General features: G+C 44.4%; 3 protein-coding genes across 6 annotated transcripts in view; 1 reads left to right on the top strand and 2 right to left on the bottom strand.

Moving 5' to 3' along the window:
- LOC119164171 (calcineurin subunit B type 2) overlaps window positions 1–11,272 on the top strand; it is a 73,629-nt gene extending 62,357 nt beyond the window's left edge. For all 3 annotated transcript variants that reach the window (XM_075871150.1, XM_075871149.1, XM_037416290.2), the window contains exons 5-6: window positions 250–434; window positions 3,773–11,272. In XM_075871150.1, coding sequence (XP_075727265.1) covers window positions 250–434; window positions 3,773–3,820 — 233 coding nt within the window. In that variant the 3' untranslated portion in view covers window positions 3,821–11,272. The remainder of the gene's footprint in view (window positions 1–249; window positions 435–3,772) is intronic.
- A 2,019-nt stretch (window positions 11,273–13,291) lies between these two features.
- PSMG1 (Proteasome assembly chaperone 1) lies at window positions 13,292–15,262 on the bottom strand. Its single transcript, XM_037416288.2, has one exon. The coding sequence runs from the start codon at window positions 15,150–15,152 to the stop codon at window positions 14,334–14,336; it is 819 nt and encodes a 272-aa protein (XP_037272185.2). The 5' UTR covers window positions 15,153–15,262; the 3' UTR covers window positions 13,292–14,333.
- Window positions 15,263–22,040: 6,778 nt separating this feature from the next.
- The window catches only part of LOC119164167 (cofilin/actin-depolymerizing factor homolog), a 39,265-nt gene continuing 38,980 nt past the window's right edge, over window positions 22,041–22,325 (bottom strand). For both annotated transcript variants that reach the window (XM_075871148.1, XM_037416287.2), the window contains exon 3: window positions 22,041–22,265. In XM_075871148.1, coding sequence (XP_075727263.1) covers window positions 22,136–22,265 — 130 coding nt within the window. In that variant the 3' untranslated portion in view covers window positions 22,041–22,135. The remainder of the gene's footprint in view (window positions 22,266–22,325) is intronic.

Raw genomic sequence — 22,325 nt, 5'->3', positions numbered from 1 at the left:
TACTCTGTTCTTCGATAAATTGCATTCTCCTTCCCCATTTGCTTCTGCCAGGGGAAGCAATGAAACATTCACCATGTAATCATTTCGTGGCCTCGAAAGCAGTCGCCGGAAATTGTTGTTGCGTTAAGCTCTGGAGATGCCGCACTCGAGCTCATTCGAGCGTGTTCTTTTGGGGTTTGGATCATGCTAACTTAACGGGCCCATTGCAATGCAACGAAGCACTTACTTGCGCCTTCCCTTGCTTTTCAGTTGCCTTTCGGATTTACGACATGGATAACGACGGTTTCATCTCCAACGGGGAGCTGTTCCAGGTGCTCAAGATGATGGTCGGCAACAACCTGAAGGAAGCGCAGCTCCAGCAGATCGTCGACAAGACCATCCTGTTTGCCGACCGCGACGAGGACGGCAAGATCTCTTTCGACGAGTTCTGCTCGGTGTGTGGCTGCTTGCCGTTCTATCTCCCCGACATGCATATGTAACTCGTTGCCGTAGCAACCGGCAAAGACAGTGTTGCGTGTCCGAAATTTTCTAGGGCGCGTTTTGCGAGGGAAGGCTTATAGCCAGATATTTCCTATGCACACATTCCTATAGTGTGTTCCTACGAGACGGTATGAGTATTGTCCCGTAGATTAAGCACTGATGTGCTTGGAGACTGTTGTTAAAATGGGGAAGTGCCCCGGCCACGTCAATGCACAAATCCGCCATATACTGCCACCTCATCGATTTTTTTAGAATAGGCGTGGCCGAGATTGGAATGCTGTGATTTACTTCATTGTTTTGTGTGACCAATTACTTGTATTCACTACATATTTTCGAGTTCTGCAACTCCTCGTTTTGCGGTTGTAAACATTGTCGAGATTTCAACACCCTCTGTTGGGCCACAAAAGACGTAGCTATGTAGGGGCACTTCTGTTTGACCGTATGTCATTTTGGAAGCAGCTTCACTGAAGCAGAAGAGCAATGTAATATATATATATATATTGTATTTTTGTTGGAGCTATGTGCTGAAGTATTATTTAATCAAAACATCATATATTGTAGGTCTTTCAACACCAATGAAGCTAGTCTAAACCCAAATCGTGCGTGTTTTTTGCTGCGTGTTCTCTTTCGATGATATGACTTCATTTGTGTGGCACCCTCTTTATGTATGATATTGTATTTTGCTCAAAGCAAGAACATTGGTTTGTGTTCAGTCTCTATTGTGCAAAAGTGTTTGTCAGATTCATTGTGGTTATGTTCTTTTGTTTGTTCATTTTTTCGTACTTGGCATTGTTTGAAAGTAGGCTATTTGCTGCCCTTGTTGTGCGTTACATTTGTGCAATTAAAGCAACAATGTTCGGCTTTCGTCCAATTTTTATGAACACCGGAGGGATGAAAAACTCGTGCATCTCAGCTTCATTTACGTGGCTTCTTGATAGTCAGGTTTAATTAGGGTAAGAAGATAACTAAAAGCCACTGGGCTGACTGGCACCTGCAGAGAAAGTGAAATTTAAAAGCCAGGCCAAAGTCAGTTTCGAGGGAATTTTCTGAATGCGGATGGAAAAACGGGTGAATATAGTACACAAACCACTGTGCTATGAAGCTTGGCTGCCGACTCTAAATATGCCGGTTTGATTGATCCTGGCTACACCAGTCGCATTTCAATGGAGACAAAGTCATAAAGGTTCATGTGATTTTGGGGTGTACTCGGGAACCTTACATGGCCAAAATTTCTAGACCTCTCCAATACAGTAAGCCTCAAAATTGCATTCTTGAACTCGCAGATAATTGGTACACGAATATGTGTGCCTTAATGCATTGACACAGGGTGAAGAAAGGGGTAAGGAAAGCTCGCAGCTAGCCACAGGAAAAAGTGTAAAATTGAGAATTTTTAAAGAATTGGGCAATAATTCGAATGTAACGCAAGCAAGCGAGAAAGGTAACAGATCTGCATATAGAGATGAAACCTCTTATAAGAGGCGAGCTCTGTTGAACAGTCGTCCTTTTTACAAGCCATCTCTTCCCAGGAGGGTACCACCACTATCTCATTCATGACCAGTCCTTATTCCGATGTAGCCACACTAGTGGCTTTTATACCCAGTTGTCTATTACCTCTCTGTGGTATGTTGTGCGCTGCCAGATTCATTCATTCAGCAAACATAATCAAACTGCATGAAGACTACACACATTAGAAACATGGAACAGACACGCACTGCACATGTTTGCATGTGCTGTACTTCTATGTTTCTAACGTGTTGTCTGCTTTGCAGTTTAAATGTGTCTGCTGGATCTTGCGTTAGGTTCTCTTGCAAAGGGGTTGAACTGTATAGTACCGTGAAATAGAAATCTGGAAAGAATACTTGTATATTCAGAAGGGCAGCACTGTGCTATAGCAAGCTTGGGCTGGCTAAATGTGAACAAAAACATACTAGAATTAGTGCTTTCTGTGGGATGAGGCATGTACGTGCTCCAGTGAATGTTTGGATACTACTCTGCATATTGTAATGAATTGCCACGGTATTCACCCAGCAGAACAGCCATCTCTTTAATTGGTCAGATGGACGTGCTATCATCTTAACAGCACTTGTGATAGTTAAGAGATTATTAGACTATTTTTGGGAGACTAAAAGAATTGCAGGATCTCTGCTGATACAGAAATAAGCAATGACTTGTAATAGAAGCAGGTTTGAGTGAAGGAAGAAAACTAAACTAGTAATAGCTAGTGAAACTTCTGGACTGCGATATGTGCCGTGAAACCTGCTTATACACCAAAGGGGTTATGTAGTGTAGGTTCAGGGCCAAGGGTCCGCTGAAGCTCTTGTTGGAAAGTAGAGGCGGAGCAAGAAAAGGCACATTTACTGTGGAGTCCCAGGCTCAACTTCCGGCCGCCATAAGCGTGTGCACTTTAGCTACGCATCGTCTTCGTTGAAGCCAGAGCGATACCCACAGTAGCCATCTGCTGTTGCTTTGCTTCCGAAGGAATTCCTCTAGATTTGTAGTCCAGTAGAGTTACTATGTAGGCTGCAAGGAAATAGTGTACAGAAAATCTGTGGTTAAGGCGATAAAAATGCCCCCTACACCATTGGATGTAAGAATCTAGAATATACATTGCCCCGCCGCGGTGGTCTAGTGGCTAAGGTACTCGGCTGCTGACCCGCAGGGTGCGGGTTCGAATCCCGGCTGCGGCGGCTGCATTTCCGATGGAGGTGGAAATGTTGTAGGCCCATGTGCTCAGATTTGGGTGCACGTTAAAGGACCCCAGGTGGTCAAAATTTCCGGAGCCCTCCACTACGGCGTCTCTCATAATCATATGGTGGTTTTGGGACGTTAAACACCACATATCAATCAATCTAGAATATACATTCGACGAGCCACCAACTTTTTTCTTCTGCTGCTATTATTGAGACTCTACTCCTAGAAACTTGCAAAACTTGAGCAGTGTTTTGTAAGCTTGGCCCCTCGTATTTTAAGCTTTTGCTGCAGGATTATTTCACCATGGCCTGTAGTTAAATGGGACGTCTGAATTAGTTTTTTTATTTTATCTTTTTAACTCTGCATTGAATAGAGGGTTTGTAGAAATGGATTGCAAATCTTTTTGCCTTCTTAATTTGTGTAGCACTATTTGCAAGTGAGACCTATGAGAAGCAATGTTCTTTGGGTGTCAAGGATGAGGCACTCAAAAAGGGTTTTCATGTTCCAGCTTATCATGCTTCAATGTTAACAATGCTGCTTACAGTTTGCTTATGGTGCCTTCTAATATAGCACCAGTTCTTTTCTTGTCTTGTCTCCGCAGGTTGTCGGCAACACAGATATCCACAAGAAGATGGTGGTGGACGTTTGATGGCCCGTCGCGAAGGCGTGCCCATATCTCGACGATTTGATTTTATCGCGGCCCGTTTTCCCCTTCCGGAACACTTCAAACGTGTGCCCCCTTGTTTCCTGCCGTTATCTCTGCTCCAGTCGAAGAGGAAAGCCGATGATGATAAGCAGCGGCCAGTCCGCGGTCCGCCACGGCTGCGTGTGACACGGAGCCCCGAAGCAAAGCCATCCGGAGTGCCCGGCGCACGCCGCTGGGCCGAAACTTGGCGCTGCTTTCGCCACGTTGCGACAAACCCGTAACCGGGGCGACCTGCACCGACGTCATTGTGCGGCGGCCACGTTTTAATCGGGGCCTAACGGGCTCCAATCCCACCTTCTCTTATCACGAATATTATGTCAAAGAGATCAGACGGAGGCGCACCGACCTAATTGCTCGCTGTGACGTCCTGTGCAAGCCATTCAATAGATGGAGGAAGAGGTTATTCATTTAATGCCGTGTCTCGCGACGTCGTCGTTCTAGCTTTGTAGCCCGCTCGACTTGTGACAAATCAAAAATGCGAAGTCCTGGCTGTCTGTAGCACGCTTGCGTTCAAGTAGACTTTAGTTAAAGGAAGAGCTGTGTTGTATACCTGTACAATAAGGAGCGCTTTGTACTGTGACGTGTAGTAGGGTACATTTTGAGAATTTCGCAACGTAGCTCGCTTGTTAGCGTTATTATCTGTGGCACGAATCGAAGCCTGGCGGTCATGCACACTTTGAAAGCTCTCTGAACAAGGCTGGTGTCGAAATTGAGAAAGATCTGCAAGCTTCCACGGGCTCTGTAAAACGGGATGTAAAGTCTATATATACCGGAGATGTGCCTCAGTTTCGCAGGTTTTCCTGTCTCGTTAATTGGAGGGGTGTGTCTGCTAGCTCCTAATTAGATGCAGATAAATGCCGTACCATGACGAAACGAGTTTTATCAATGACAATGGCGTGGCTCGCGAGTATAGTCTACGCTGTCGATGCAGTCAGCTGCAGAATGTGTCAGCCTCATCAAATGGACAGTTGCACGATATCGGGACATTGAAGAGAAGCGCGCCGTGCATCGCCTCAACAAATACGCGAGAATCAGTGTGATTGGCCAATGGCAGCGCCAATTTCCAGCCGCGTGCGTCGGTTCCATGCATCTTATTCTATTTTACACATTGTTGGAAATATACAATATATATATTCTGAATATTGTGTCAATAAGGGAGACAGGTCGGAATGGCTCCACGTGGATTGCTCATTAGTGCTCAGGGTTCCCAGATTTGTAACATTAGTCGGTTACATTTTTTTTATTTAGTACTTGCCAGTTTCATCTGGAATTATGCAAAGTAATTATGTAAGCAGGTATAGTCAGTTACAACTAATGAAAAAACGTTGGCTCCGCCCACAGGCATTGCTGCCCGCCTACAGAGAATTTCTATAAATGCTCCATCCAACAGCGCTCGCTCATTTTAAGGACCTCACACCCCTCTTGGCTGTTTCAAATGCACTCAAACCTCAATAATAGTTTCTTATTACGCTTTATTTATTGTGATTTTTTTGTAACTGCCCTTACTCAATGCTCTTTGGGGCCTGTGGAATACCATGGTACCATGAATACATAAACTTAACAAACTCAGATATAACGAAACATCAGTTATAATAAAGTAAATCAAGTCTTGCTATATGGTGTAGAAAATATATTTTTATAACGAAATTTTGGATGTTACGAATTCGTTTAATGTATGATGTAAATTATAGATTTGGGTGCATGTTAAAGAACCCCAGATGGTCGAAATTTCCGGAGCTCTCCACTACAGCATCTCTCATAATCATATGGTGGTTTTGGGACGTTAAACCCCACATATCAATCATTATGGTGTAAATTTTAATGAGGTTCAAGTTCACTTCGTCTATAGGCGCACACTTGTGTCGCTGGTTTCAGTTCGAAAACTTCGATTTTTTAGAGAACTTCATCTTGGATTCTCACATAGCTGCTCAGCCAAATTTTATGTTTTGAGTAGTAACAATGAACCTTTAACTATTAATATGTGTATCATTTACATTAGTCGAGGAAACGTTCTAGTGGTTCGAACGTAAAGCAGATGACATGACAGTCTTTCACCATTCCATGGTGCACACACACTATGGTTCTCAAGCGGAGTCTGGGTTCAGCAATTCCAAGCTAGGAAGGCTTCCTTTCTGAAAGTGAACCGCCCACTGCAGCCCTACTTGGAATGAGCTTGCTTTTATTGCTCGAGATGGCGCCCATTTGCCTTTGGCCCTAGGAGGGCACAGTCTACGCTTTGGTTGTGCCAATGTAATAAGCTGAGTACTTTGACTTCGCTATGACAGGTAATTGATTGTGGAGTGCCAGCTTTGCGTGAAACTTGAGCACCAGTAAGCTGTCAACTTTAGCTGGAACAGCAATGCATACTTCGTCGCCTTATTGACACAATATTCAGGTGTACAAGATGCGCCTTGGCTTTCTCCTTTTTTCTCCACTGTAGAGGCACAACCTCGTTGCCAGTTTCTTCACGCATCAGGATGGCATCGTGTCTTTGCGCATTGTCAACGTAGCTCATGAACTTCGCTCCTCGGCAACCCATTTTTCTTTCAACACTGTAAAAAAATTTATTAATGTTAAAAAGACACAAGACAGATAAGGGAAAAAAAGCTGCAGGGGACCCTGATGCCTGTTCTTGTGAGATAAGACCTCGAGAGCGTTTTTTTTGGCTAGGTTGTTGTTATAAGTGGATGCTGCTATGTCCACACCTTTATTCTAAGCTGTTTCTACTAGTAGTTGCTACGCTATAGTGACATGCATTCCAAGTGTAACTGCAGCGGTGCCAGCTAGGTGTGCCCTTTTGGCAACCTAGCCATGAAATGCACTCGCGTAATGAAAAGCTGTACACGCGTGGAATGCGCCCGCCAAAGGATAAAATACTGACAACGCGAGCAAGCAAATCGAGAAATGATGCTGAACTTGTCTGAAGGCTGTTTCACATGGTGCGAAATACAGCAATTTTTGAGGCTGCGAATTTCTTCGCAGCAAACACAGCAGTGGATCGCTCTTGCCACAGCGGTCAGTGGTGGCAGCCAAGTTGTTGCAAGTTTTTCGCTGCATTCTTAGCAGCATAACTTTTCTTTTTTTTGTCGCGACATGTCTTAAGTGCACCCAGTTGGCTATGTCAACGTGTTTGTTTTAGTAGTTGCTACTGTTGTTCCCTTTTAAAGTAATTAATATTTGAAAGTGTTTTCGTATGACAGATAGCAAGTGCCGTTTGTTACCACTCATGAAAACTTGAAGAAAAGTGTAAATTTAAGAGCTCGTTTTCTTTGTTAGGCACAGTATTACTGAGAACAGTCTGTTGGTTCTCATTGATATCATGAAAACAATATTGCAACGCACAGGCTTTTACATTACATCTGAGAAATTGCGTAGCATCTGCCTCAAAGAACGGCAGCGAGCAACTTTGCTCGCTGTGCCGGTAGCAGAGCGAAAATCTCGTACCATTCTCAGCTTGTGTTGAAATCACCATCTTAGCGGCAGTAACGAAGAGAGTGAATAGAGCTATATATTTTTTTTTTCTGTAATTGCATCATGTGAAATAGCCTTTATCGTATCTTTTTATTGTGTCGTCAGTGTTTTCTCTGCGTGTCATTACTCGTAGTCACAGTATGCTTTATTGCCATAGGCAAGCTTGTTTCTTCTATATCTTTGCTAAAAACAACAATTCATCAAGAAGGCTGTCTCTCATCAGGTGTTACTGAATTGTGGTGACTACACCAAGCGATTAAACACACGCTTCATGCGCAACCAAACGGTTCGCGTTGGGGAGGATTAACTTATTAAAATTTCTATTTTTTTTATCTAGCAATGACATTACAGTTGGACGGGCACCGAGCCCAGATTGCCAGTCAGATGGCCTCTTTTTTTCTTCCTCACCAAAAAATCGCTCTTTGTGTCTTGGGTTGAAAGTTCACCAGCGAACACATATTCACACTTGTTTTGGGTGTTTTGTATAGTGTGTCGCACGAACGGTTGAGGGAAAAATGCAACATGAAACTCTAGTCGGCATGTGACACTCACTCTTTTGCCGTAACTTCAGTGTCCTTTTTTTGTGCGTGTGTGTGTGTGTGCTGTCCCTTTTCCTCTTTCTTTCCTACGAGTCTTCTTTGTGTCTGGACACTTTCCTTTTTCACGTCGAATTGATACAGTAGGTCTTTTTCATCTTCGTGTGCCATGGGCGCCGCTAGAGCTCCCATTTAGTAAAACTGACTACCTAACATACAAGCAGTGCTGGTGCCCATATTTGAATCAGGCTAATGGGCAGCCGTCGCCAATCTTGACGAAGTTGGTCTGGCTGCCTCGACTCGTCAAAAGGTCACGATCAACACGTTGCATCAACACCTTTTGTTCGGGCATTAATTTACCCTTTTACATGTTTGTAGCCTTCATCGTTCTTAAACTATGTCCGAGGGTGAACTTCTTCAGCTTTTTTTTTTCCCAACTTGCATCGCCCTACAAAGTTAACATTTCTAGTTTGTTGAACGGTGGCAACAAACTCAGTTGTAATCCCGCTTTTCGCGGGAACCTAAACGGGGACATGGTGGACGCGTTTGTTGCATTAGTAGGGTCGCCACGTCGCACCATCAAAGTGAAGTGCGTGTAGTGGTCAGAATTGCGCCTTGAGCTTTCTGTTCCGAAGTAGATGAGATTCCTCCAACACTTTGTGGATCAGTGCGGACTTTGATAGGTTTGATGGCTTGACAGCTTGGTGTGGTTGCATTCGTACATTGCAACACTGAAAACAGAGTGAGAAAAACAATGGGCAAGTACTGTTAGCAATTGTCTATTGGTGATAAGGCATCTAGAACCTGTATTCGTAGACACCAGCGGGCCTGTACGATACTGCAGAATACAGTTTCGTGTTGGTCCTTCTCGATTGGCTTTTTTTAAATGGGGAGCACAAGCGATCCGAAACGTAACAATGAGTGAGCGCAGTATTCCGTAACCTGGAGGATTACATATTCTTCCATACTTGTGAGTGTTGTGGGAATGAAACTGTATATGTTTCTGTAGAAGCTGCTTGTAATAGACCTACTACTACTGTTCCGTCTCACCTCTTGCATCATAAATTATGACTGACCTTCACGGCAAGTCATGGAACATGGCAGAGATGTCTTCACAGGCTTAAAGTCACTTGTTTGTAGGCAAAGTTTTGCGCGGAGAGCCTCGCGTATGCTAACTGAGCCTTTCCTAATTGTGCGAGTGCATGTCTGTCCACACGCTACCGCTGCAGCACTGTTTTTGAGCATCCACAGACAGACATTGCCAGGTCTTCGACCTCACATGGATCTTTTACATAAATTCTGTAATCGCGTCGCTGTTTATCCTTTCAACTTTGTGTCCTCTGGCATATCAAGCCGTCTGTAGTGAGACTAGCCTATCGTATTTTCTGGAGTGTGATCTATGACATCAGTGCAATGTTTGTCATTTTAATCACATATGCCTTTATGCAAAAGCACCGCTCTGGAATGTCATTTTGGGATATGTAGCCGCTTAATACGCACCCAACTTGTGTGCAAATGGTAGTGACTGGCAGAGAAGTTTTTGTAACTCGTTAGCAGTAGCTTGTCTCCAGCATTGATTGCAATTTAATGTAATCAAGACTGATTGCCCATATGGTGACATAATTATTCACCTGGCTTTCCTTCTTTCTTCTTTTTCCTATTTGCGCATGAAATATATGCCGCAGCTGTTAGTGGATCAGAAATATGGCGGCGTCCATGGTGTGTGCATGCGCAGTTTACTGCGAAACTGATGTGGAAGCTCCAAAATAATTCTTCACTTCCTTTGGCCGCAGTGTTTCACACAAACGAGGTGGACTGTTTGCTGCACAAAGTGGTTTGTCACTGCTTTAGTCTGTCTCTTGCAAAAGCAGAAAAAAAATGAAATACGCTACCATCACCTGGCTCATTCAAGACCTCTCAATTTAGCGGCTGTGATACAGGCTACGTAGTGGTGTGCATGCTGAACAGCCTCATTGGCAACTTTCAGCTACAGTAGCGCCAAATGCCCCCTAGTGGCCTTTGCATGAAGCTATGGTGTTCAGGGTCGACGTGTCTCGCTCCTCATCTCGTTTTGGTATTGTTCCTTCGACACACTCTTCCTTTATTCCTCCACACTCTGTCTATTGCCAGCCATGTTTTCTATACTTAGAATTCTGTGTCGCACACATCAGCCATTTTATAAAGGGCGTACTCACATTTGGAATATATCAGCTGAACCGTGTCGGAATTGTTTGCTTTGTGTGCGTAGCTGCAACCTAAGTGCCGGCACATTTTACCCAAGTATGGCTAATAAGAACAAAAGAATCCTGCAGCTTGTATCTCCTTTTACTGATCGCACACTACACCTCAGACGGATGCGTAGCTGCTTGCTTCTGGATGTGCCGAAGCCCTTTCATATTTTTGCAATCCCCGCTTCCATTCTGAATCGCTTTATAATGAAATATGCTGCATCGTGTTAGAGTGTCCATGTGGATTCGCTCACTTCTTTGCGAGCCTGTGACACAATCCATGTCGCGCAAATGTTATCAATTCTCGATCTCGCCGTTAAACCTTTGTGCCAATGGGCATTGATACTTGTGGGAAGTGCAGACAACAAAGTGCGAAAGTTGCTCGTGTAATTTTCCATTTTCTGTACTTCGCTTTAGTTTACTTCGTACAGATGTGTATTCATCGTGCTAGGTGACGGAACACCTAGTCCTAATTCATCTTGTGATCTGTTTCTCGTGCCCTATGTTCTAATTAGCTCAATTGTCACTGCCCGATTGTTGTCTTGACTTGCCTACACAGTGCGATACCAATTGTAAAATAACAAATTCATTTTAATTACAAATGAAAATACAGCTCTGGATGCCTTTTTTCTTTCCTGCAAACTATAAAGCAATTGCACCCATTTCAGCACCACTTATATCTTCCTTTGATGGAACAGAGTGATTACTTCATCAATTCGACAGGCACCGTTTTTTCAGTAACACCGTCTCACAAGTGTGAATATACCCGAAAAAAGAAAGTGTCTTGTGTCTCCTCGTGGCATGAGCAACTTTTGCTGTCGCGCTTCTTCATTCTAGAAGAGCACAAAGAAAAGTGTTGCTCTGAATAGGACAAGTTCCAGTTTTCTGCGTTGTTTTTCCTTTACTTATCAGTACAGCGCGGTTAGACGCGACGTATACGAGGTGTTTCAATGTGCGCATGTTTGTGTGTGTGCATGGTGTGTGAGTGAGTGTGTACACTGTCCCGCATGAAAAGAAAAAAGTTATAGACCTTACATTGGTGTACGAAAAAAAAAAAAGCAAAAAGTATGAGTTTTATGCTGCGCGTTATTTAGCCCGTGATTGTACCATACGTCTGTAAATACTCTTTGCCCTGGACTAAAAACTGCACTCTCCCGAAACACCTGGTGTTGTGTCCGCTTCTTTTGTGTCTTGTCGTTCTTGAAACTGGATGTGCGACTACTTCAAAGGACAGTTGTGGACCAGAATTTTTACCGCTCGACGCTCCTAGCGGTAGCCATATTTGGTGGAGGGTTGCAGGTGACATACCTGCTATCTTCATATGGTTACAATGTGTCCGCGTGCGAAGACTATGCGCTCACAGTTGCAGAGCGCACCGCCACCCATGGAGCACGATGGCATGCCGTCACACTTGGGCCTTGTTCAAGCCACATTGTTGACAAGTTTTCGCTTACAGCGTCTCTACAATTGCCCTAGCAATACAATATTCAGAAGAAATGGACAGTGCTGGCTGAAAAGCAAAGCAATGACTGCAGGGCCGACGTTTATTTTTGGTGTGCAGCGTTTGTATCCATCTCCCTGAGCATTGTTTTATGTGTAATACAGGCTATCAATATTCAACTGTGCCAGGTCTACATGGTTTTTGTGTCTGAAGGGGATTGCTTCGATTTGTCTAAATACGTTCTGCTTAGAGTGTAGACTAACAATACACTGGTTTGCCAATACATTATATATATATATATATATATATATATATATATATATATATATATATATATATATATATATATATATATATATACACACACACACAATTAGTAATCATTTTCATATATATATATATATATATATATATATATATACACACACACACACACACACACACACACAATTAGTAATCATTTTCTCTGATATATGTTCGGATTATAATGTAGTCTAATACGTTGCTGTGCCTGAACGATTATATAGCATATATACAGTTTTGGGATCGCTTTGATTCCTCAAAAGATGTTCTGCTTAGAATTATGCTAAACGAAACACTTGTGCACCAGAAGGTATATGTAGCATATGTATAGCTTTATAATCGTTTTAAGGCTTCAATATACATTCTGCTAAAAATGTAGATTAACAATACACTAGTGTGCGAGAATGTTTATATAGCAAATGTATAGCTTTGGAATCACTTTATTGAAATATGCATTGCTTAGAATGTATTTTAGAACACTTTGAATTCTTGAAATATGATATGCTTAGAATGTAGCTTACGATACACTGGTATGACAGCACTTTATATAAGTATAGCTTTTAAAGGAGCCCTGCTACACTATTTCAGCTATGCATAGAATGAATTCACTAAAAGAGCTTATTTCCTCACAAACACGCAGCAGCAAAAATTTGTAGAATCAGTCCAGTACAAGGGTAGTTAACACGTTTGTTGCACGCTGCAATCACATTCTCTCTCGACGACGAAAGTGCTGGAAGCTAATAAAGGTAAACATGCAGGGGGGGATGGCAAGGGGAATAAATGCAAGTCATGGGACGCGTGACCTTGAGCGCTTTTTCCTGGAATAAGCGAATTTTCAGCGCGATCGCACATGCACGCGAAAAGTGCCGGCCTCCCACGGCGGTCCTAGTAAGGTCCGAGCGTGCCATGTTGAAATCAGCGAATGGCTGGTACAATAGCTGTGATGAGCGATTTTTGTTCCATGATTTATCGAGAGAAAAATAAATTTTTTGCTGACTGACAATTGGTAAATTTCAGGCTGCGTGCTGTGCTATAATATTTTGCTCGTGTTCTCGAAAGCCTCGACCACCTGTTGGCAACATCTTCTGACCATGCTCAAAAAGTGTTGCAAGGCCCCTTTATAAGCCATTTTGATTCCTAAAAACATGTTCCAATTAGAATCTAGTCTAACATTACCCTGGTGCATCAGAAGGTTAATATAGCGCATAGTTAATCAATTGCTACAACTTTTAAAACTGCATTGTGCTTGGAATAGTGAGTAAAGACCAGAAGGTTGAAAGAATATGTGCCTTAGCGATTGTTAACTGCTCAGTGTTCCACTTAGATTATGGTCTGATAATATGTTGGCATAATAATGTTCACACTGCGTTGTAAAAAATCGGGTGTGAAGGTTGCCGTGCAGCGCACACAAGGCACGCCAGAAAATTGACAAGCATTGAAAGAATTCTTTGATTTAATAGTCTGGGGAACAAAATATGCCAGAGATGTATATAACATGACTCAATCACTTTCAGACAGCGAGTACGACTCTCAAAAGGCAACGGACTGCTCGCTGTTCATTACACCTTGGGCCACCAAAACTTGGCGACAATACCGAAACAAGATGACCACACGAAAGTCTGTGCTTACGACAATGTAGACGTCGGCGCCTGTTTGCCAGAGCCGCATAAGGCTCCTGAAACTTCACAATCGATCAACGGCAGCACAAAACTTCAATATAATTAGACATGTAACTACAGACGAAGAGTGATTGTAGTGCCTTGGTCTGACAATTTTTTCCGCGTTGTTTGAGCCACCTTCAGTTGAAAAAACCATGCTAATTTGTTCAAATGTCAACCTTCGTGAAACACAGTGCAGTGGGAAAGACACATTTTGCGTGACGTGCCTTGTAATGTGTGGCGGCACGCCAAGTATTGCGTCAATGAGATTATTTTTTAAGTTACTTGATGCGTCCTACGAAGCGACAGCAAGCTCTGTTGTCAATTCATCTAAATTATTGCCAAGTGCTAATGGCAAGAGGTTTTGATATTCAGTTAAGCACGTACGCTCATTCTGTCCACAACTACCGCGAAGCTTCTCCAACCAAGACGTGCAGTCAAAAGTGACTTGGTTACCGCAGGTTGATGGTCGAACAAGGTATATGATTAAACTGCTTCTTGGGGATTCCCATCAGATTACAGCAGCACAGGAAAACAGCGGTCGTTAGTCAGTGGTTCTACGCTTGTTCAACATGGCATCCCTAAAGGGATGCCATGTTTTCCATTTTTGACTCCGGCACCACTAAATCAAGGTGGCCTGCAGGTAAGCCGTGCTTCTGAGGTAACAAGCTCGTCTGATTGCCGCATCTGGCCACATCTCGGGCATGTACTCGCAGAGCTTAGCGTCAGAACATCAGAAGTGTGTTCTGCTTTCTGCCTTCCAACGAAAAAAAATCTGTCGGCGTTCGTCTTAGAGCACGACTAGCGCGAACTTCGACCTCAGAAGTACAGGTAACCGCGGTCAATCTTGGCGTCCCGAATTCGCCTCAACAGCTCGTTCCTGCAATTGTCGAGCGGCTGATTCAGGGCTTGCAGGGAGTTCAACCTCAGAGTCGGTTCGAGCACGCGAACTACGGTGGAGTCGACTTCAGGCGTGTCGGTGTAGAGGACAAACAGGGTACCAGGCATGTCCCCGACTTCGCATTCAGTCAGAACAGCGGCGCACATGCCGGATACCGTGTTAGGCGTCTCCAAGTCGGGTATGGCTTCCTCGGTGCCGTTCCTGGCCGAGCCGAACGTGCGAAGCTGCCTCAGCAGAGGAAACTCGGGCCTTCCCTTGGACTTGTAGTCGCTAGCCGGCAATGCCGTGAAGCACACCGAAGTGACGCGCGGGGACTTCGAGAGCTCGACGAAGTGTCGCGCTATGGGCGCGCAGCTCTCGAACGGCACTTCCTTGTCGCAGAGGCAGTACAAAACGCCAGCGCCGTGACCCGGATAGTGAATCAGCTTGCCCAAGACGTCGGTGCGACGGTTGTAGTCCAGTCCCCAGACGTCGCTGGGGGCGTCTTGCTGCTTCGTGGGGTTCAACCGAATGGTGCCCAGGACCTGATGCGAGTCCGGCAGGAGGTAGCACTGCACGAAAATGCTTGGCGCGATGCCGGTCGCGACGCAGACCAGGTCGTAAGCGGGGAGCGAAGCTACGTCCTGGTACCTCTGGTCCAGGTCGAAGTACACGCTGGGCGACTCCGCGTTCTCGTCTTCGTTGTCGTCGACGGCTCGCGAATGGATCGGCAAGACTTCGCCGAAAAACGTCGCCATGTTGACTCGGCGTCTTTTTTCTTGTTTCCAATGATGTCTATGCCAATAGCGTGAGCTAACCTTGAACGGTAGGAGATTGGTGAAAAACGGAAAGAGGGGGGGGGGGGGGACAGAAAAAACCTGTTCAAGTTTCACGTTTGTTTCACTAATTCTGAGCACAATTTAATCGAGCGTGCAAAGCAAAGCCAAGAATGACGGCGCCTGGTGAGTGTAGACGCCAGCTACACTCATTAGAAGTGTTATCCACAATATTCGGTAAATACTATGAAGATAACTTGCCTAAATTTTTTATTGTGCGTCCACGAAAGAAAAAAAAATGAAGATAAAACACTTCAGCCATTTTGCTGCTAGTTTTTTTTTTCTTTTTTTGTGTGTGACGTGAATGTTTGTCAAGGTAGTAATGACTGCACACCAGTGTATTCTAGCGCCAGCTGTAGTCGCAGCTCAGCACTTGCATTAGCGTCTTGGAATAGTGGTCAATACAACAGACTAGCTATATATTAAAGTGGTATATTAACTCTATGCTTATAACTTATAACTGACCGGGTGGTGCATACAAATTTTGAACGATTGAACAGCAAGGCCGACGCTAGGGAGCCTACATACGCCACGCCTAGGCTCCCTAGCCGATGCACGAACGCTGCGCAGCCTGCGCCACGCCGCGCTAGCGCTGACAAACACTGCGCCTTGTCTTGTCTTGTCGCCTAGATCTTGGCTCATACTTACAAGGGTGCGACAGCTGTAGCCACACTGTACCTTATAATAGAAATTTTTTCACACAACGCTTGCCAAAAAAAGAGTGAAAGTAGATATAAACAATAAGAATTTTTCTTAAAAAGTGAAAAGTGCAGAAGATTTTCATAAACCAGAATATATAAAACGAAGCAAAAGTGAAGAAGAAGGTTGACAAAGAATTAGGTATATTTGGCAGTACCACTAGCAGCGTATCCTTGTTTGTTTGTTTGTATCCTCTAATCCATGGCTCGTGCCCACTCTGGGGGATTGGCCAAGAGAACATATAGTCTCATATGGACGATAACTGCATTATTGCTTACAACGAAAAAAAAGGGGGGGGGGGGGGGGAGTTGTATAATGAAGACAGTATGTTAAAAAAAGTAAATAAATCAAAGATTTAGATAGTGAGAAAAAGAATCAACAACAAAGTAGACACTAATAGCTATAACTTGATTTCGGGAGCCGACCATTGCCAAACCCGATTAATTTGGTATGTCACGGATTAATCCAGATTTGAAAATTACTTTTCGACCCAATTTTTTTTTTTGAGTACCTGTTAACGTGGGCTTTATGTTGAAAAACGTTTAGAGTCTTGAATAAAATTACACACCGCATCGAATGCATCTCTGTGGCAATTTCCCAATACAGAGGCACCAAAATTTAGAACATTTTCTGTGGTATCCTTGTGTTTACCCTGCTTCATTTTCATCTCTGCTTCGTCGTTCAAAATCAATAGAGGATGTCCGTCAGGAGCCCGCTGATTACTTTCTGCTGTTCTGCTTCTCATGACACGTTCACAAATTTGCCTGCTTGATCGGCACACCCAGATTTCGCGAATTGTTTTATTATGCACTATTGTACTTGTAGAACGATTCGAAAGTTGGCTTCGACTTCTTCAAATCAGACGCATAGTTTCCTAGCAGCATTACTATGCGCACTTTTGGTGTCTCTTTTGTGGAACGAAATGCCGAAAATATATGTCAGCATTTGTCACAAAGGAAAAAAGGGTAAATTTAAGGGCTTGTTTTTTGTTATTGTTGTTGTTATTCAACAGAAAATAATGCCAATGTAAGTGTAGGCGATATTCCTAGAAGTGATTGTAATGTATTAGAAACAATTACAGTTAGTATGCCTGGTGTTTTTCTTTTTCTTCTTTTCTGCAATCCGAACAGTGAGGATACAGTAGATTCGGGACATTGGAGATGTGAAACGTCTAAGCTTAAACGATACAGCGACGGGTTGATTTATTGCAATAATGCACCTTAATTGTTCAGCTTTAAAGAGCCCGTAAAACACCAACGGACGCTCGTGTGCTGCTCACCGTACCTTTCCTCTATTTAGAATAGCTGGCATGACGTCAAGTGACGCTGCATACAATACAAACGACGCTGCGTGCCAGAGATGCTGTCATTGGGTGAAAGCAAGTCTGTTTTCTGCTCGCACACGTAAGCGCCTGTTGCGTTTCCACCTCGGACGCTGAGGAAGAGCCCATGTAGAGGTGGTCCGATGAGCTGACGAACGCAGCCTAGTGAAGGAAAGAGCGAAACGAGGAAAGACAAGAATTCCAACAGCGTTCGCTGATGACTCGTACACAACTGCAACGCCACATTTATATTTCGGCCTCTGGGTGGCTTACAGGCCCTTTAATTAGTGAGTAGCGTTGTCATTTTATTCCGTAAATGCGTAAGGTTGAGCGCTGTATGTTTAATTAAACTTCACGCGCTCGGCACAATAGCCGATTGCAGCGTCCTCTTGGGGGCGTCATTGCAATAGCCACCACAGTATTCTCACGGTTTTGCTGTGAAGACTACACACTGGTCCGTTTTAGCAAGCCAGCGCTGGGAAGTCTATTTGGAATACACACTGTAATATAGAATTTCCCTTTCATTCTGCCACGTTTTGGCACAGCGGAAAGCTCTCCAAACTTTTTATATTCAGTCCCTTGCACCTTCTTAATAGTGTCTAAAAAACCAGAGCGCTTTGAAGACACGGAAAGAAGGAAGGGTTTCGCGGTGGCTTAGCGAAAGTGCGACCCCACATGTCCTCTTTCGCGAACCATCAAAGCTTGAAGCGTTGGAATGTTACAAACAAGACATAAGAGGGAAAAAAAAGCCCCGAAGAATAAAAGAAAACTTCTGTCGAGCCGGAATCGAACCAGCCACCTATGGATGACAGCGTTAGATTTACCGCGACAGTTTACCGCTCTACCAACTGAGCTATCAACGAAACAAGTGCATTTGGCTTAATAGTTTGGGTGGCCATAGTTATGACAAAAAAAAAAAGGGGGGGGGGTGGACTTGGTCGCAGTGTTGTAAGTTAAGTAAGATAGTTAAACCGCTTTAGTCTGGTGCCTTTGCTGGCACAGTTACTGCCGTAAGACACCTAACGAAAAGGGTTGCGACAGCTCAAAGCACTGCACACCACTATAACGCAAAGTCCCAGGGACGTCCAAAAATAGCGACCGACGTGTCACTAAGTCGGTGCGCGACATCGCCGCATCCTGCTGAATTTAAATTGTTCCCATTAACTCACGAAGTCCTAGGGACGTCCTCATAACGTCCCAAAAATTTGTACGTCTTACATCCCAGTGTACCTGCAAGGAATGTTGACTTAGTCAGCAAGGTTCGAAAATGCTCCAGACAAGCTTGGGATGTCAGCGCGCGTCTTTTTAACCTCGTTGATTAGGCATCGAGATAGCACGTAGACAGGATCGTTATCTGCTGGTTCTGTTTTTTATAATGTATTTAGTGTCCTCGAACGGCCAGCCGACAGAGAAAACACAAATAACGAGCGGTACGTTTCTTTCTAATCGGGCAGTGGCCTTCAATAACTCGAACATGCCGCGATTAGGCGACTTTAACCGAAGTTAGGTGTGCAATGGCGTCTGGATGTCACACGCTTTCTTTGGTTCCGCTCTCACCGTTTACATACAACCATGGGCATCCATGACCACTATGGCATGTTTAATCATTAACCAGTCATTAATCATGAACGTTACACGTCGGGATCAAGCGTCAACGTGGATACATTTACTATAAATGGTGATTTAGCTCTCAACCACCAACAGACATTGTATAAGCTCTCTTTATAAATCTACAGAAAACATTAACTCCTATAAGGGAACGTTTCCTTTTCATGTTACACCAATTCCTATGACGAGGGGATCAACAATGTGTGTGTATATTTGTGTGTGTGTAGGACACAAACAACAGCGCTAACTTGCATTAAAGCTAATTTGTCATTTGCGCAGCTCTAAGCGAATTAAAGCTAGAAGGAATGCCGATAACGACAGGAAAAAAAAAACTATCCGCATAATCACTAATAATCACGCACGTTGTTGGTGCAACCACATTTCCTTGCCTTTTTAATTAAAGGCTTTCGAGAGCATTGGGGGGGGGGGGGCGCTTGAATGCGCGGGCGCCCCACCACGGGGCGCCCGCGCATTCACCACTAGATTACTAGTGGCTAAGGTACTCGACTGCTGATCCGCAGGTCGCAGGATCGAATCCCGGCTGCGGCGGCTGCATTTCCGATGGAGGCGGAAATGTTGTAGGCCCGTGTGCTCAGATTCTGCTGCACGTTAAGGAACCCCAGGTGGTCAAAATTCCCGGAGCCCTCCACTACGGCGTCTCTCATAATCATATGGTGGTTTGGGGATGTTAAACCCCACATATCAATCAATCAATTGAATGCGCGGGTACTCGTGAACACACATATTCAGCCGCGGTGGCACCGTGTGGCTGACTACAAAGTAAAACCGCCTTTCTTTCCCTAGGAATCGCCGCCTGTCGAGATAAATCAGAGCTATCATCATTCAGTGCAACCACCAGTGGCACCAACGTGGGATTACAAGCCTGACGTCATCGCCGAAAACGTGTAATAAAAGAAGAAGACATCGTGCGTTCTGTCGCACACAATCAGTAGCGGTGGCACCGTATGGTTCGTCGACTGACTGCCAAAGGAAACCGTCTTCCTTTTCCCAGGTTGGTGCTCGTCTGTATGTAAAATTAAGTACATCCCAGTTGAGTACGTGGTTGCCGCCGCTGCTGAGTAACTAGGGAGTTTTAGAATAGCGCACCGCGAGCCCTTGCGGTGCGGTCGCTGCCACTGCGCATGCGTCGTAACGTGAGTCGGCGTTCGCGGACCGCACGCCAAAAAATCCGAAATTGCGTGCGGTAACGGCGGCCCGCATGTGGCCCGCAAGCGCTGGTTTCGAGGCTACGGTGTCGCTGCGATCGCGCGTTGCCGATCACAGCAGGGCAAACGCTATTCTAAAGCTCATATGGCGCCCGCTACGCCCGCAGCGCTTGCAAACGGTATTCTAAAACTCCCTACTAACATATGACAGACGCTTGCGTTTCTCGTCATGAAGTTGTGCGGAACACACCATACCCGTCGTGTTCAGAGTCTAAATACACGTATCATTTGGGTGCATGTTCAGGAATAACAGAATCGGCATGTAAGAAGAAATCTACAGCGGTGAAGAACACGTGGAGCTGCGCAGCTTGTGAAACGTCAAAAGCTCGAAGCAGCAAGAGCGCTGAACTAGAAAATGCGGAACAGGAAATGAGCCTTGCAAAAGAAGTGGGTGAAATTCGGATGAAATTATCATTGCCCCTTTCAATTAAATCGCAAGCTGATGCTCTAGTAGGCGTTGCTTACACTGTATGTGCTATTGAAAGGTCAGTACAGGAAAGGTCAAGCAAGTATGATGACGTGTTTGCCGAAACTCGAAGCACAGACTAATGAACCAGAAGTGCAATTGCTTAAGCAAGAATTTAATAACCTTGATCAATATAGCAGACGCCTTAACCTGGAAATCCATGGACTAGCTGAACAAACTAACGGGAAAGTCATAGAAAAACTGAGTCTTTTGGCTGATGAACCAGAGTTGAAAAATTGTCTGAAAAGGATATTGAGGCCGCCCACCGACAGCAGCGCACCAGAGCAGGCACAGACGGGGCTGAGTCATCGCCTAATATAATGCGTTTTCCTGCCTAGTGTACTTGTGACGCTTGGCTTGCAAAAAGAGGTGAGCTAAGAAAAAAGAAATCAAAGATTTTTATCAAGCGAAACGTGACTTCTCAGAATAAGCGGTTGTTCTGGCAAGTGAAAACGAAGGCGAGATAAATGGAATATCGATTGGCCTGGGTCGAGGATGAAAAATTCTTTGTTCTGCGCAGACAACGTGACGGAGTAATATGGATTAAGACATCCAGTGACCACAACCTCATGAGATAGCTCTGAGAATGTCACTATTTTTTGTTGTTGTTATTGTATCATATATGCATATGGCTACACAATATAAAACATACTATCACGATGCTGATTCATTTAGGCATCTCCAAACCTTACGTGGCACCAAGCAATTTTCTTCGCCTCACCTTAACGCACGAAGTTTAATAACAAACATGGCTCCGTTAACCTTCTTTTGACAACTTAGATCATGAATTAACGTCTTGGCATTCAAACCTGGTTTTCCAATGACTGCCCCGCTGCAAGCTCTTCATGACACAACTGCATATCAGTATCATGACCTAACAAAAGAGGAGGAGGCGTTGCTGTGTACCTTAAAAGCAACTTTAATTATGAAGTTATTTAAGAATACCCAATCATAGATGTTCCCTATGAATATGTGCTTGTGAAGTGCCTGAACACCATGCTAGTTGTTCTTTATACGACTCCAAACGGTGCTGTAGCACCATTTATCGAATTTATGGAACGGGCTTTAGAGCACTGTTCATACGTTGGTCTACCTACAATATTTAATGGAAACCTGAAGATTGACTTCCTCTCTGGGGAGTCATCTGCGCAAAAGCCACTTCATGTTTGTCTTTGTTTTCGTTGTCAAAGTATCACTGATAAACCTACAAGAATAGCGGGCAAATCCGAAACTTTGTTAGACGTTTGTTATTGCTAGAAACACGTGTTATAGATAGGGTGGTGGGGGTGGTAGTGGTTAGAAGAGGAGAAAGGCACCTAATTTCTGCAGCCCGGTCGGGAGCACGGCGCAGTGCCTGTTGTAGATAGAAACGCATGCATCACGCGCACAATATAGAACAAAATTGGGGAGCGGGTTGAACCTCCTTACCTTTGAGAGCACCAGTGGTGACATAGAGCGGCTATATATACATGCAAAGAGAACAAGTACACTTTCGTTATTGTGCAGTTTCGTTATTTCTCTTTATTCGTTTGTCCATAATATAGTGCGTAGTATACTGTGCTATCGCAGTACGGCTGTTTTCATCTCATTCGAGCTCGATCTCTTCAACGCGAGACGCCTTGAGTTCCCTGCTGATTCCAACGAGTTGCACTCGAAGTATATCCTTTGAGCTGCCGTACATCATCTGCTGCCTGACGTTGGCTTGCTCCGGACTCCTGTGCATGAAAATTACAGCGCTTCAATTTCAGTCAGAAGGGCACGCCCTACAAAAAGCG

Source organism: Rhipicephalus microplus, chromosome 8 (assembly GCF_043290135.1).
Source record: "Rhipicephalus microplus isolate Deutch F79 chromosome 8, USDA_Rmic, whole genome shotgun sequence".
Classification (NCBI taxonomy): domain Eukaryota; kingdom Metazoa; phylum Arthropoda; class Arachnida; order Ixodida; family Ixodidae; genus Rhipicephalus; species Rhipicephalus microplus.
This window is presented reverse-complemented; position numbering and strand designations above follow the sequence as displayed.

Coding starts and splice junctions, on each gene's coding strand:
- PSMG1 (XM_037416288.2), bottom strand. CDS start 15,152: ATGGCGACGTTTTTCGGCGAAGTCTTGCCGATCCATTCGCGAGCCGTC.